At 40.7% G+C, this 15,000-nt stretch overlaps 2 protein-coding genes across 2 annotated transcripts in view; both read left to right on the forward strand.

The window, feature by feature from the left end:
* Positions 1–1,901, forward strand: part of rft1 (RFT1 homolog) — a 41,389-nt gene extending 39,488 nt beyond the window's left edge. Inside the window, exon 10 of the mRNA XM_061929710.2 lies at positions 1–1,901. This exon is cut by the window's left edge and continues 1,446 nt beyond it. The gene's annotated coding sequence lies outside the window, so the exon portion shown is untranslated.
* A 3,720-nt stretch (positions 1,902–5,621) lies between these two features.
* mustn1a (musculoskeletal, embryonic nuclear protein 1a) lies at positions 5,622–13,597 on the forward strand. Its single transcript, XM_061940386.2, has 3 exons — positions 5,622–6,520; positions 6,585–6,711; positions 12,105–13,597. The coding sequence occupies exons 1-3, from the start codon at positions 6,464–6,466 to the stop codon at positions 12,170–12,172; spliced, it is 252 nt and encodes an 83-aa protein (XP_061796370.2). The 5' UTR covers positions 5,622–6,463; the 3' UTR covers positions 12,173–13,597.
* The last annotated feature ends 1,403 nt before the right edge of the window (positions 13,598–15,000 follow it).

Raw genomic sequence — 15,000 nt, forward strand, 5'->3', positions numbered from 1 at the left:
AACCTAATATTGTGTGAATGCTTTGGAGCATTCACACAATAAAGTGAAACAGATGAAATGTGTTGGATAATGTTGCGTCGACCAGCTCTTCCTCCCAGGGAATCTAAGTTACTGGTCAATCCCAAGTACTTTCGATGACATATATGCTGAGTAAGAAGGACCATCAAGACAGAATTGGAATATTTTCAAGTTTTACTAAAGCTTTAGGAGGTCAACTTAACCAATACATTCATATCGGCTACTCTAGTTGATCTGTCATTCCAACGGAAAAGCCAACTCCTTTGCACACAAAGAAAACCCCCATTTCCCCCTCGCAACACTGATAAGGAACCAGTGGGGTCGGTATTCACATTCCAAGGTTAAGACATAAAACAGACCTCTGAACACAAGAGAAACTAGTAGAATATACAAAGGAAAAATACTAGATACTCTAAACATGGCTTTGTAAAAAGAAAGAACTCTTAAACCTAGACTGTATGCATCCTCCACAATAACTAACAATAACACAAAACCAAAGAGTTGATATTTTTACTGAAGTTTAACCTTCACTCATAGATTTTATCATTCTGTATCCAGGCCAAAAAAACAACCATGTTATTGTCACACAGTATTTTTTGTTTATTTGGGGGCAAAGGAAGGTTGGGTATGAATTATTGTGGCCAAACAATTACGCCATAAGTCCTTTCCAGACTGTTAATAGTAAATAAGGTTGGTGTTTTTCATAACTATCATTAGAGCTGGGTACCTCTTACATTTGAACCGATATGGTATCAATTCCCGGTACCTGGGAATCGATACAGACTCAATTATTTTTTACAACTTTTTTAAAATATTGTTTTTTAAAAATAAAATCTCGAAGACCTCGATGAAGAACACAAACAAAGGACTCAGGTTTCCCTCGCCCGGACGCGGGTCACCGGGGCCCCCCTCTGGAGCCAGGCCCGGAGTTGGGGCACGATGGCGAGCGCCTGGTGGCCGGGCCTGTCCCCATGGGGCCCGGCCGGGCACAGCCCGAAGAGGCAACGTGGGTCCCCCCTCCAATGGCCTCACCACCCATAGCAGGGGCCATAGAGGTCGGGTGCAATGTGAGCTGGGCGGCAGCCGAGGGCAGGGCACTTGGCGGTCCGATCCTCGGCTACATAAGCTGGCTCTTGGGACGTGGAACGTCACTTCGCTGGGGGGGAAGGAGCCTGAGCTAGTGCGTGAGGTGGAGAAGTTCCGGCTAGACATAGTCGGACTCACTTCGACGCACAGCAAGGGCTCTGGAACCACTTCTCTTGAGAGGGGCTGGACTCTCTTCCACTCTGGCGTTGCCGGCAGTGAGAGGCGACGGGCTGGGGTGGCAATTCTTGTTGCCTTTGGCTCAAAGCCTGCACGTTGGAGTTCAACCCGGTGGACGAGAGGGTAGCTTCCCTCCGCCTTCGGGTGGGTAGACGGGTCCTGACTGTTGTTTGCGTTTACGCGCCAAACGGCAGCTCAGAGTACCCACCCTTTTTGGATTCACTCGAGGGAGTACTGGAGAGTGCTCCCCCGGGTGATTCCCTCGTTCTACTGGGGGACTTCAACGCTCATGTTGGCAGCGACAGTGAAACCTGGAGAGGTGTGATTGGGAAGAATGGCCGCCCGGATCTGAACCCGAGTGGTGTTCTGTTATTGGACTTTTGTGCTCATCACAGATTATCGATAACAAACACCATGTTCAAACATAAGCGTGTCCATATGTGCACTTGGCACCAGGACACCCTAGGCCGCAGTTCCATGATCGACTTTGGTGATGGTGGGGGAGGATGCCGGACAGACCTGGCAGGCCCAAACGCATTGTGAGGGTTTGCTGGGAACGCCTGGCAGAGTCTCCTGTCAGAGAGAGTTTCAATTCCCACCTCCGGAAGAACTTTGAACATGTCACGAGGGAGGTGCTGGACATTGAGTCCGAGTGGACGATGTTCCGTACCTCTGTTGTCGAGGCGGCCGATTGGAGCTGTGGCCGCAAGGTAGTTGGTGCCTGTCGTGGCGGTAATCCTAGAACCCGTTGGTGGACGCCGGCGGTGAGGGATGCCGTCAGGCTGAAGAAGGAGTCCTATCGGGTTCTTTTGGCTCATGGGACTCCTGAGGCAGCAGACAGGTACCGACAGGCCAAGCGGTGTGCGGCTTCAGCGGTCGCGTAGGCAAAAACTCGGACATGGGAGGAGTTCGGGGAGGCCATGGAAAAAGACTTCCGGACGGCTTCGAAGCAATTCTGGACCACCATCCGCCGCCTCAGGAAGGGGAAGCAGTGCAGTGTCAACACTGTGTATGGTGGGGATGGTGCTCTGCTGACCTCGACTGCGGATGTTGTGGATCGGTGGAGGGAATACTTCGAAGACCTCCTCAATCCTACCAGCACGTCTTCCTATGAGGAAGCAGGGCCTGGGGAATCTGTGGTGGGCTCTCCTATTTCTGGGGCTGAGGTTGCCGAGGTAGTTAAAAAGCTCCTCGGTGGCAAGCCCCGGGGGTGGATGAGATCCGCCCGGAGTTCCTTAAGGCTCTGGATGTTGTGGGGCTGTCTTGGTTGACAAGACTCTGCAACATCGCGTGGACATCGGGGGCGGTACCTCTGGATTGGCAGACCGGGGTGGTGGTTCCTCTCTTTAAGAAGGGGAACCGGAGGGTGTGTTCCAACTATCGTGGGATCACACTCCTCAGCCTTCCCGGTAAGGTCTATTCAGGTGTACTGGAGAGGAGGCTACGCCGGATAGTCGAACTTCGGATTCAGGAGGAACAGTGTGGTTTTCGTCCTGGTCGTGGAACTGTGGACCAGCTCTATACTCTCGGCAGGGTCCTTGAGGGTGCATGGGAGTTTGCCCAACCAGTCTACATGTGCTTTGTGGACTTGGAGAAGGCATTCGACCGTGTACCCCGGGAAGTCCTGTGGGGAGTGCTCAGAGAGTATGGGGCAACGGACTGTCTTATTGTGGCAGTTCGCTCCCTGTATAATCAGTGTCAGAGCTTGGTCCGCATTGCCGGCAGTAAGTCTGACACGTTTCCAGTGAGGGTTGGACTCCGCCAAGGCTGCCCTTTGTCACCGATTCTGTTCATAACCATTATGGACAGAATTTCTAGGCGCAGCCAGGGCGTTGAGGGGATCTGGTTTGGTGGCTGCAGGATTAGGTCTCTGCTATTTGCAGATGATGTGGTCCTGATGGCTTCCTACGGCCAAGATCTTCAGCTCTCACTGGATCGGTTCGCAGCCGAGTGTGAAGCGACTGGGATGGGAATCAGCACCTCCAAGTCCAAGTACATGGTTCTCTCCCGGAAAAGGGTGGAGTGCCATCTCCGGGTTGGGGAGGAGATCTTGCCCCAAGTGGAGGAGTTCAAGTACCTCGGAGTCTTGTTCACGAGTGGGGGAAGAGTGGATCGTGAGATCGACAGGCGGATCGGTGCGGCGTCTTCAGTAATGCGGACGCTGTATCGATCCGTTGTGGTGAAGAAGGAGCTGAGCCGGAAGGCAAAGCTCTCGATTTACCGGTCGATCTACGTTCCCATCCTCACCTATGGTCATGAGCTTTGGGTTATGACCGAAAGGACAAGATCACGGGTACAAGCGGCTGAAATGAGTTTCCTCCGCCGAGTGGCGGGGCTCTCCCTTAGAGATAGGGTGAGAAGCTCTGTCATTCGGGGGGAGCTCAAAGTAAAGCCGCTGCTCCTCCACATCGAGAGGAGCCAGATGAAGTGGTTCGGGCATCTGGTCAGGATGCCACCCGAACGCCTCCCTAGGAAGGTGTTTTGGGCACGTCCGACCGGTAGGAGGCCACGGGGAAGACCCAGGACACGCTGGGAAGACTATCTCTCCCGGCTGGCCTGGGAACGCCTCGGCATCCCCTGGGAGGAGCTGGACGAAGTGGCTGGGGAGAGGGAAGTCTGGGCTTCCCTGCTTAAGCTGCTGCCCCCGCGACCCGACCTCGGATAAGCGGAAGAAGATGGATGGATGGATGGAAAATAAAATCTAATTTCTTTAGTTGAAATAATTAAAAATGAGCTGATTATGATAACTTCCTTTATTGACATCACCTCGAGGCAGTTTGACCGAGTCCGCTCTCAGTGCTGCTGGAGTGACGGCCAAGAGTTAGGGATGTAACGATTGAAGATTTTATATCCGCACCGTCGTTATTTTTGCATTGAATGAGCTCAAAAAGTACTCACACACACGCTGAAATCCTTGGATATTTTTAAATAATGAAAATAAACACAGTCAGAAAAGCCACTATTTTGCATTTCTTGTGTTTCTTATGCTACACTATGTGTTGTGTTTTAGTCTTAGTATTTTAGGTTTTAATGGCTACGCTTTTATTGTTTGAGATATTGCTTCCGCACTTTAACATTTATTTCAATATGTTGCAAATAAAATATACTATTACTATATATTATTTCTGGTGGGCGTTCTACTCTTGGTTTTCCTACTCTTTTCAGCGGTCCTTGAACGCACCCTAAAAACCCCTCCATGCAGGTTCAATGTACACAACTGAATATCTTAATGATGTATCCATATAAGTTTAGATTGGGTATGTTGTTTCTTAACGAGGAAAGGCGTTAATGGCTCTTGTTTTCATGTTAGCATTCAAGCTACTCTATGAGTTTATCATACTGTATATAAGATTATGTATCATTGTATAGTTCCCACTTAATGTCTATTTTCACTATTATATCGGTTGGGAGAATCGCTGTCTGAATGTTCTGAACTCCTGTTTTATAAAGCAAAAATTTGTGGCCCCAATAACACGCCTCAGTGTGAATCGAGTGACTTTTGTTCTTTGTTTTTGTGCTACCGCTACTATTTGTCGCAGTGTGAATATTACAGCAAGTCACGATTCCATTCCGATTCTCGGGGGCGACGATTCGATTCAGAATCAATTTTGGATTCCACACGATGCTTGGTTCTAAACCCACTCTCGGAATGTATGATTTGGTATAAAAATGATGATAGCCCGTTTTCAAAACAGGTTACAAAAGCTCCTTTTGGCGCACAAATGGCCTTAAAGTTGTATTATTTTTCTAAATGATGTTTTTTAAGTGATTCTTTTTTGTATTTTTTTTAAACAGATTTTTGAAAATGATGAATTAATTTAGAATAGGATTACAAAGAATAGTGATTATTATTACTATTTCATTTTATTATTATTATTTTTCAGCTCACCTAACCTTTGATAAAAATTAATTAGTGGACGGATTTTCCAATTATCTCCTTTTCTTTAAGTACACTGAAAGAAAATACTGTTTAAACAGCTTAAAATGTTGTCAATTTTATGAAGAGTCCTAATTCTACTTGACAAAAGTCACAATTTTATAAGAAAACTTTAAAATGTTGGCAATATTATAATAATAATCTGCGTTTTACTTGGCAACATGATGACAAAAATAATAATTTTACTCAAAAAATGTCACTATTTTACAAGAACAACCAAAAAAATTGGCAATATTGTGATAAAAGTCATAATTTCATATGTCACCATTTTGCATTAAAAAGTAATAATTTTACATAAAAAAGTAATAATTTTACGAGAAAATATTGCAATATTACAGAAAAAGAAAGAATATGGGAAATAGTTCCCAATTTTATATAAAAAAAAAGACTGCTTTTAGTTAATTATTTAATATTACATTTTTTGTTTAATTGGTTTTTAATCGTCATTATTTACTTCAAGTTACAGTATGTCTCTATATACATATTTATTTTATTTTTTTAATACATTTTGGCCAAAGGGGGCACATTTCAATTTCTTACACACACTTGTTATTTCATATGTTGACCAGAGGGGGAGCACTTTTAAAAGCGACACTCACAGTCAATTTGAAGAATCCCTCCTTTTTGGGACCACCCTCATTTTGATAGACTTCACCACCAGGGGTGCAAATGAGATCTCTATTTTTTTGTTTTTTGTAATGTGCTTAAGGCCAATGACAAAGGAGTCAGGGACCACAGATGGCCCCTGTGCCGCACTTTGGGCGACCCAGATGTAGAAGCTTACTGTTAATGGCCACTATAGTCTTAGTAGCGTAGTGTATTTGTTCATCCTATGGTCACATATGGGACGCGGGTTGTCTTACGTTAGTAAAATCAGCTGTTCACCTGGCGGGTTTTTTCGGGGAAGTCCTTTAGCTGCCGTCTTCTTTTATCATATACTGCTGCCTTTGCACCTGTCAATGTTTACTTTTGTATGTACATTAAATCAACAAAAAAATCCTGACTTTGGAGCAATGTTCACACACTCTAGTATTTGTCTCTCTATTAGATGCAATGGTTTTCTGTATTGGGACCATGATTCATGTCATCACTTGTTCACACCTCCTCATATGGAAGCTACTTTTCCTTCCTCATGTCTCAAGAAGGGTAGCAATACAAGAACACACACACACACACACACACACATGACATCATTTGTTAGTCTTTTAAAAGCATTTCCTGTCCTCCTGAGACTGACTTGTGTCCATGAAGGGACTGCACCCAGGACTAAACAGCAGAGAGCGCTTGTCCGACATGTCTCAAGTACGTAAGAGCACTTTACTAAACACTCTAGTCCAGTTTGTTAGACGTTCTTTTTCTTTTGCAGCTTGCAAAGGAAGGAGAAGAAATGCAGCGTCCCGCAGGGAGAGAGGACCGCCTGACTGACGACCAGAAGAAAGTGGCGAGCAGCGGACCAAAGAAGAGCAAGACGCTGCAAGTCATGGAGGAGTGTGGTACGCGCACACACACACACACACACACACACACACACACACACACACACACACACACACACACACACACACACAGGGTACATTATTAGAGAGTGGTGTTGGCGGAAAGCGCAAAACCGATAAAGAAATGTACTTAAAGCAAACTCACATTATTAGTTAGTTTATGCTGGAGAAAGTTTCCACTCCATATAAGGACATTCAGGATATAAGAACAAAGGAAGCACTCCATATAAGGACATTACAAATGTGAGGACAAAGGAAGCTCTCCATATAAGGACATTAAGGATATAAGGACAAAAGAAGCACTCCATATAAGGACATTAAGAATATAAGACAAAGGAAGCTCTCCATATAAGGACATTAAGGATATAAGGACAAAAGAAGCACTCCATATAAAGACGTTAAGAATATAAGACAAAGGAAGCTCTCCATATAAGGAATATAAGAATATAAGACAAAGGAAGCTCTCCATATAAGGACATTAAGAATATAAGACAAAGGAAGCTTTCCATATAAGGACATTAAGGATATAAGGACAAAGGAAGCACTCCATATAAGGACATTAAGAATATAAGACAAAGGAAGCTTTCCATATAAGGACATTAAGGATATAAGGACAAAGGAAGCACTCCGTATAAGGACATTAAGAATATAAGACAAAGGAAGCACTCCATATGAGGACATTAAGGATATAAGGACAAAGGAAGCACTCCATATAAGGACATTAAGAATATAAGACAAGAAAAGCACTCTATATAAGGACATTAAGGATATAAGGACAAAGGAAGCACTCCATATAAGGACATTAAGAATATAAGACAAGAAAAGCACTCTATATAAGGACATTAAGGATATAAGGACAAAGGAAGCACTCCATATAAGGACATTAAGGATATAAGGACAAAGGAAGCACTCCATATAAGGACATTAGGAATATAAGACAAAAAAAGCACTCTATATAAGGACATTAAGGATATAAGGACAAAGGAAGCACTCCATATAAGGAAATTAAGAATATAAGACAAAGAAAGCTCTCCATATAAGGACATTAGGGATATAAGGACAAAGGAAGCACTCCATATAAGGACATTAAGAATATAAGCCAAAAAAAGCACTCTATATAAGGACATTAAGGATATAAGGACAAAGGAAGCACTCCATATAAGGACATTAAGAATATAAGACAAAGGAAGCTTTCCATATAAGGACATTAAGGATATAAGGACAAAGGAAGCACTCCGTATAAGGACATTAAGAATATAAGACAAAGGAAGCACTCCATATGAGGACATTAAGGATATAAGGACAAAGGAAGCACTCCATATAAGGACATTAAGAATATAAGACAAGAAAAGCACTCTATATAAGGACATTAAGGATATAAGGACAAAGGAAGCACTCCATATAAGGACATTAATAATATAAGACAAAAAAAGCACTCTATACAAGGACATTAAGGATATAAGGACAAAGGAAGCACTCCATATAAGGACATTAGGAATATAAGACAAAAAAAGCACTCTATATAAGGACATTAAGGATATAAGGACAAATGAAGCACTCCATATAAGGACATTAAGAATATAAGACAAAGGAAGCACTCTATATAACGAAATTAAGAATATAAGACAAAGAAAGCTCTCCATATAAGGACATTAGGGATATAAGGACAAAGGAAGCACTCCATATAAGGACATTAAGAATATAAGCCAAAAAAAGCACTCTATATAAGGACATTAAGGATATAAGGACAAAGGAAGCACTCCATATAAGGACATTAAGAATATAAGACAAAGGAAGCTCTCCATATAAGGACATTAAGAATATAAGACAAAGGAAGCTCTCAAAAAAGGACATTAAGAATATAAGACAAAGGAAGCTTTCTATATAAGGAAATTAAGAATATAAGACAAAGAAAGCTCTCCATATAAGGACATTAGGGATATAAGGACAAAGGATGCACTCCATATAAGGACATTAAGAATATAAGCCAAAAAAAAGCACTCTATATAAGGACATTAAGGATATAAGGACAAAGGAAGCACTCCATATAAGGACATTAAGAATATAAGACAAAGGAAGCACTCCATATAAGGACATTAAGAATATAAGACAAAGGAAGCTCTCAAAAAAGGACATTAAGAATATAAAACAAAGGAAGCACTCCATAAAAGGACATTAAGAATATAAGACAAAGGAAGCACTCCATATAAGGACATTAAGACTATAAGACAAAGGAAGCACTCCATATAAGGAAATTAAGAATATAAGACAAAGGAAGCTCTCCATATAAGGACATTAAGGATATAAGGACAAAGGAAGCACTCCATATAAGGACATTAAGAATATAAGACAAAGGAAGCACTCCATATAAGGACATTAAGGATATAAGGACAAAGGAAGCACTCCATATAAGGACATTAAGGATATAAGGACAAAGGAAGCACTCCATATAAGGACATTAAGAATATAAGACAAAGGAAGCTCTCCATATAAGGACATTAAGGATATAAGGACAAAGGAAGCACTCCATATAAGGACATTAAGGATATAAGGACAAAGGAAGCACTCCATATAAGGACATTAAGGATATAAGGACAAAGGAAGCACTCCATATAAGGACATTAAGAATATAAGACAAAGGAAGCTCTCCATATAAGGACATTAAGGATATAAGGACAAAGGAAGCACTCCATATAAGGACATTAAGGATATAAGGACAAAGGAAGCACTCCATATAAGGACATTAAGAATATAAGACAAAGGAAGCTCTCCATATAAGGACATTAAGGATATAAGGACAAAGGAAGCACTCCATATAAGGACATTAAGAATATAAGACAAAGGAAGCACTCCATATAAGGACATTAAGGATATAAGGACAAAGGAAGCACTCCATATAGGGACATTAAGAATATAAGACAAAGGAAGCACTCCATATAAGGACATTAAGGATATAAGGACAAAAAAGCACTCCATATAAGGACATTAAGGATATAAGAACAAAGGAAGCACTCCATATAAGGACATTGAGGATATAAGAACAAATTAGGTACTCCATATAAGGACATTAAGAATATAAGACAAAGGAAGCACTCCATATAAGGACATTAAGGATATAAGGACAAAGGAAGCACTTCATATAAGGACATTAAGAATATAAGACAAAGGAAGCACTCCATATAAGGACAAAGGAAGCACTCCATATACGGACATTAAGGATATAAGAACAAAGGAAGCACTCCATATAAGGACATTACAAATATAAGGACAAAGGAAGCTCTCCATATAAGGACATTAAGGATATAAGGACAAAGGAAGCACTCCATATAAGGACATTAAGAATATAAGACAAAGGAAGCACTCCATATAAGGACATTAAGGATATAAGGACAAAGGAAGCACTCCATATAGGGACATTAAGAATATAAGACAAAGGAAGCACTCCATATAAGGACATTAAGGATATAAGGACAAAAAAGCACTCCATATAAGGACATTAAGGATATAAGAACAAAGGAAGCACTCCATATAAGGACATTGAGGATATAAGAACAAATTAGGTACTCCATATAAGGACATTAAGAATATAAGACAAAGGAAGCACTCCATATAAGGACATTAAGGATATAAGGACAAAGGAAGCACTTCATATAAGGACATTAAGAATATAAGACAAAGGAAGCACTCCATATAAGGACAAAGGAAGCACTCCATATACGGACATTAAGGATATAAGAACAAAGGAAGCACTCCATATAAGGACATTACAAATATAAGGACAAAGGAAGCTCTCCATATAAGGACATTAAGAATATAAGACAAAGGAAGAACTCCTGTTGGACTTTTTTTCCACTGGAATCAAATGTGTGTGTAGTGAATATTATTTTTATAGTGTGATTATTAAATAAAGTACTTAGAGAGTGAAATGTAACCTTTTTCTTTAACTTTATATAATTATTTAAAAAAAAGTTAACCACCATTATTAAGATGTATTAATAAATTGTTTATTATTAATAGCTTTAAAAATTAAAAAAAAAAAAAAAATCCCAATGGAAATAAAGTGAATGAATCTGTTCCAGTGTCAAACGCTGGCCTTTATGAACTATAGAGAGAATGTCCAGGTAACATTTTAACATTCTAAACAGTCATATCCAAATTAAAGCTCAGATTATTATTTAGGTTGCCACGTTTTTTTTCCCTTTAGGAAACATGATTATTATCATGAACTTTAAGAAACAAATATTGTGTGTTCTTTATGTGTTTGTGTATATATACCAACATATGTGTGTGTGTGTTTATATTATATATACATACATAAGAATATAAGGATAAAGGAAGCACTCCATATATCAAATGTATATATATGTATTTATTATTTATAGTTGTTTTTCCCCACTTTAGAATATTTATTATTTAAAAAATGTGACTATTATATAATATATAATACTACCTATTATTACTTAATGGATTTGTTTTCTTTCATTATGTATAACATTTTTTGTGTATAGTATAGTTTTAAAATGTACTAATATATTTTTAAGAATCATAGTAAATAACATTAACATTGTAACACTTAGACGTATCCAATTTAAAGTGGTATCATTTAAAAAAAAAATGTATTCATTACCCCTCTTATTAATTAATACATCGTATGTGTGTTTCATGCTGTATCATATTTTATCTGCATATTATAATAATAATAGATTTTATTTGTAAAAGCACTTTACATTGAACAAACAACCTCAAAGTGCTACAGTGTATTTAAAAAACAACGCCAGAACCACAAATAGCTGCCCCCAAAATAAATAGTAAAACAAATAAAAACTAGAACAGCCTAATAGCTATAACTAGCACACATATATGTAAAAAAAAAAAGGCTTTTTAAAAAAAAAAAAAAAAAAGGCTTTTTTTAAAAAAAAAAAAAAGAAAGGTTTTTAAGCCTTTTATAAAAGCATCCACAGTCTGTGGTGCCCTCAGGTGGTCAGGGAGAGGGTCAGGTAGAGGGGGGCATTTCCATGGAGGCACTGGTGGGTTAGTAGGGAGACTTTGTATTCAATCCTGAGTGGAACAGGAAGTCAATGAAGGGATGTGGTCGTCTTTCCGCTTTATTATCGTTATACCATTTATTAAAAATCCCCATAAGAAGTAATAAAGTCATTTGTTACGGAGTCCAACTGTTGTCATCATAAAAGGTTGTAGTGAGCGAGTGATGTTTGAACAATACAAATAGTATGGAGAGAATAACGAGTACTGAATACAACAAATAGTAATAAGGTATTTACCAGCAAATTGTTTGCAGAGCAATGCTGCCCCTACTGGCGTGTTGTAGGCCTAGCAGGAAGTGATGTGTCTCAGAGAAAGTGTAACAAAAATGGTTGTGTCCTCCACAGAGAAAAGGGGTGAAGTCTCTCCATCGGTGTTTGGCGGCGTGAAGTCAGGAGGAAACACCAGGAAGTAGATGTGCCACTTCTCTTCCCCTCCCCAAGACAAGGCACTTTTTCACTCTGTTTCATAAATAACATCTGAGCTGGACAACACACATGTGCTATTAGGAACAATAATACAATATCTCCCATGACAATGTCACAAGTAGAGATGTCCGATAATGGCTTTTTTTGCCGATATTCCGATATTGTCCAACTCTTAATTACCAATTCCGTAATCAACCGATAACAACACATTATTATGCCTAATTTTGTTGTGATGCCCCGCTGGATGCATTCAACAATGTAACAAGGTTTTCCAAAATAAATCAACTCAAGTTATGGAAACAAAATGCCAACATGGCACTGCCATATTTATTATTGAAGTCACAAAGTGCATTATGTTTTTTAACATGCCTCAAAACAGCAGCTTGGAATTTGGGACATGCTCTCCCTAAGAGAGCATGAGGAGGTTGAGGTGGGCGGGGTTGAGTTGGGGGGGTAGGGGTGTGTTGCGTTTCACTATTGGAGACGACGGCAACAGACACCAGGGGGTAGTAATGTTCAATGATTTAATGTATACATACTTAAAATATATATATATAATAATAATACTAATAAACTATAGAATGGTGTGTGTGACTATGTGTGTAGATTAGCTGTTGAGTGTTACCGTAAATGTTGAATGAGGAAGCAGACAAAACCAAAGAGGGCAACGTAGAAGGGACCCGAGATTCGCGCGCGGTCCGTGGGGCAGAGAGAGTAGTCGAGGAACGAGGGAGGCAGTCAGAGTCCAGAGGGAGATCAAGGGAGAAGTGAGACACACAGCTCACTTTCTGGGTCACGGAGGGTAGGTACACCATTGAGAAAGTTCCTGCAAGGATCCTTGAGGAGGTTTAGGTGGGCGGGGTGTAGCGGGGGGTGTATATTGTAGCGTCCCGGAAGAGTTAGTGCTGCAAGAGATTCTGGGTATTTGTTCTGTTGTGTTTATGTTGTGTGACGGTGCGGATGTTCTCCCGAAATGTGTTTGTCATTCCTGTTTGGTGTGGGTTCACAGTGTGGCGCATATTTGTAACAGTGTTAAACTTGTTTATACGGCCACCCTCAGTGTGACCTGTATGGCTGTTGACCAAGTATGCCTTGCATTCGCTTGTGTGTGTGAAAAGCCGTAGATATTACGTGCCTTTAAGGTTTATTGGCGCTCCGTACTTCTCCCTACGTCTGTGTACACAGCGGCCTTTTAAAAAGTCATACATTTTACTTTTTGAAACCGATAATTTCCGATATTACATTTTAAAGCATTTATCGGCCGATAATATCGGACTACCGATATTATCGGACATCTCTAATGTCAATAACAAGTCAGCATTGTTATCTTACATCTCTCATACGTTGTGCAGGTGTACCTAATTACATAATATACGGTGACACTCTAGTCAATAAACTAATATTTGACATGGCGTGCATCTGGAAAGTATCCACACTTTTTATGTAACAGCCACAAATTCAAGTTTGTCCTCAAAATTCTACACAATACCCCAGAATGACGGATTAGTGCCGGTCTCCAGACAACTCCTTTGACTTCTTGGGGCGAACCATCAGATTGAAGTTTGGCGCCAGGCCACGCCCACATCCTGTCAGTTGCAAATATTTGTTCACAATTCATCATCACCCATCAGGTTAGTATCCGTCTCTGGTCACATAAAGTGCAGAAATGACAGTTAGATTGGTGATGTCGTGGGGCGGTTTTCGCCGCCAAGCTCCGCCCACTACGAGTAAACAGTAACAGGTACTGACCCATCGGGCACTCCAGGGTGTCATCATCATCATTTCTACTAAATAAGACCAAGATCTGAATTTGTGGAGCCGAGTTATTAACGTTTTGTGTGTTGTGGCGAATCATCGCAACAAAGTTTGGCGCCAGGCCACGCCCACATCTTATGGCGTTGACAAAATGTGTTCGCAATTTATCATCACTTTAATGTGTAGTATCTGTCATTTTAACTACAAACCCCGTTTCCATATGAGTTGGGAAATTGTGTATGATTTAAATATAAACGGAATACAATGATTTGCAAATCATTTTCAACCCATATTCAATTGAATGCACTACAAAGACAACATATTTGATGTTCAAACTCATAAACTTTATTTTTTTTTTGCAAATAATAATTAACTTAGAATTTCATGGCTGCAACACGTGCCAAAGTAGTTGGGAAAGGGCATGCTCACCACTGTGTTACATGGCCTTTCCTTTTAACAACACTCAGTAAAAGTTTGGGAACTGAGGAGACACATTTCTGAAGCTTCTCAGGTGGAATTCTTGCTTGATGTACAGCTTAAGTTGTTCAACAGTCCGGGGGTCTCCGTTGTGGTATTTTAGGCTTCATAATGCGCCACACATTTACAATGAGAGACAGGTCTGGACTACAGGCAGGCCAGTCTAGTACACGCACTCTTTTACTATGAAGCCACGTTGATGTAACACGTGGCTTGGCGTTGTCTTGCTGAAATAAGCAGGGGCGTCCATGGTAACGTTGCTTGGATGGCAACATATGTTGCTCCAAAACCTGTATGTACCTTTCAGCATTAATGGCGCCTTCACAGATGTGTAAGTTACCCATGTCTTGGGCACTAATACACCCCCATACCATCACACATGCTGGCTTTTCAACTTTGCACCTATAACAATCCGGATGGTTCATTTCCTCTTTGGTCCGGAGGACACGACGTCCACAGTTTCCAAAAACAATTTGAAATGTGGACTCGTCAGACCACAGAACACTTTTCCACTTTGTATCAGTCCATCTTAGATGAGCTTAGGCCCAGCGAAGCCGACGGCGTTTCTGGGTGTTGTTGATAA

The sequence above is a fragment of the Nerophis lumbriciformis genome, linkage group LG03, assembly GCF_033978685.3.
Source record: "Nerophis lumbriciformis linkage group LG03, RoL_Nlum_v2.1, whole genome shotgun sequence".
NCBI lineage: Eukaryota > Metazoa > Chordata > Actinopteri > Syngnathiformes > Syngnathidae > Nerophis > Nerophis lumbriciformis.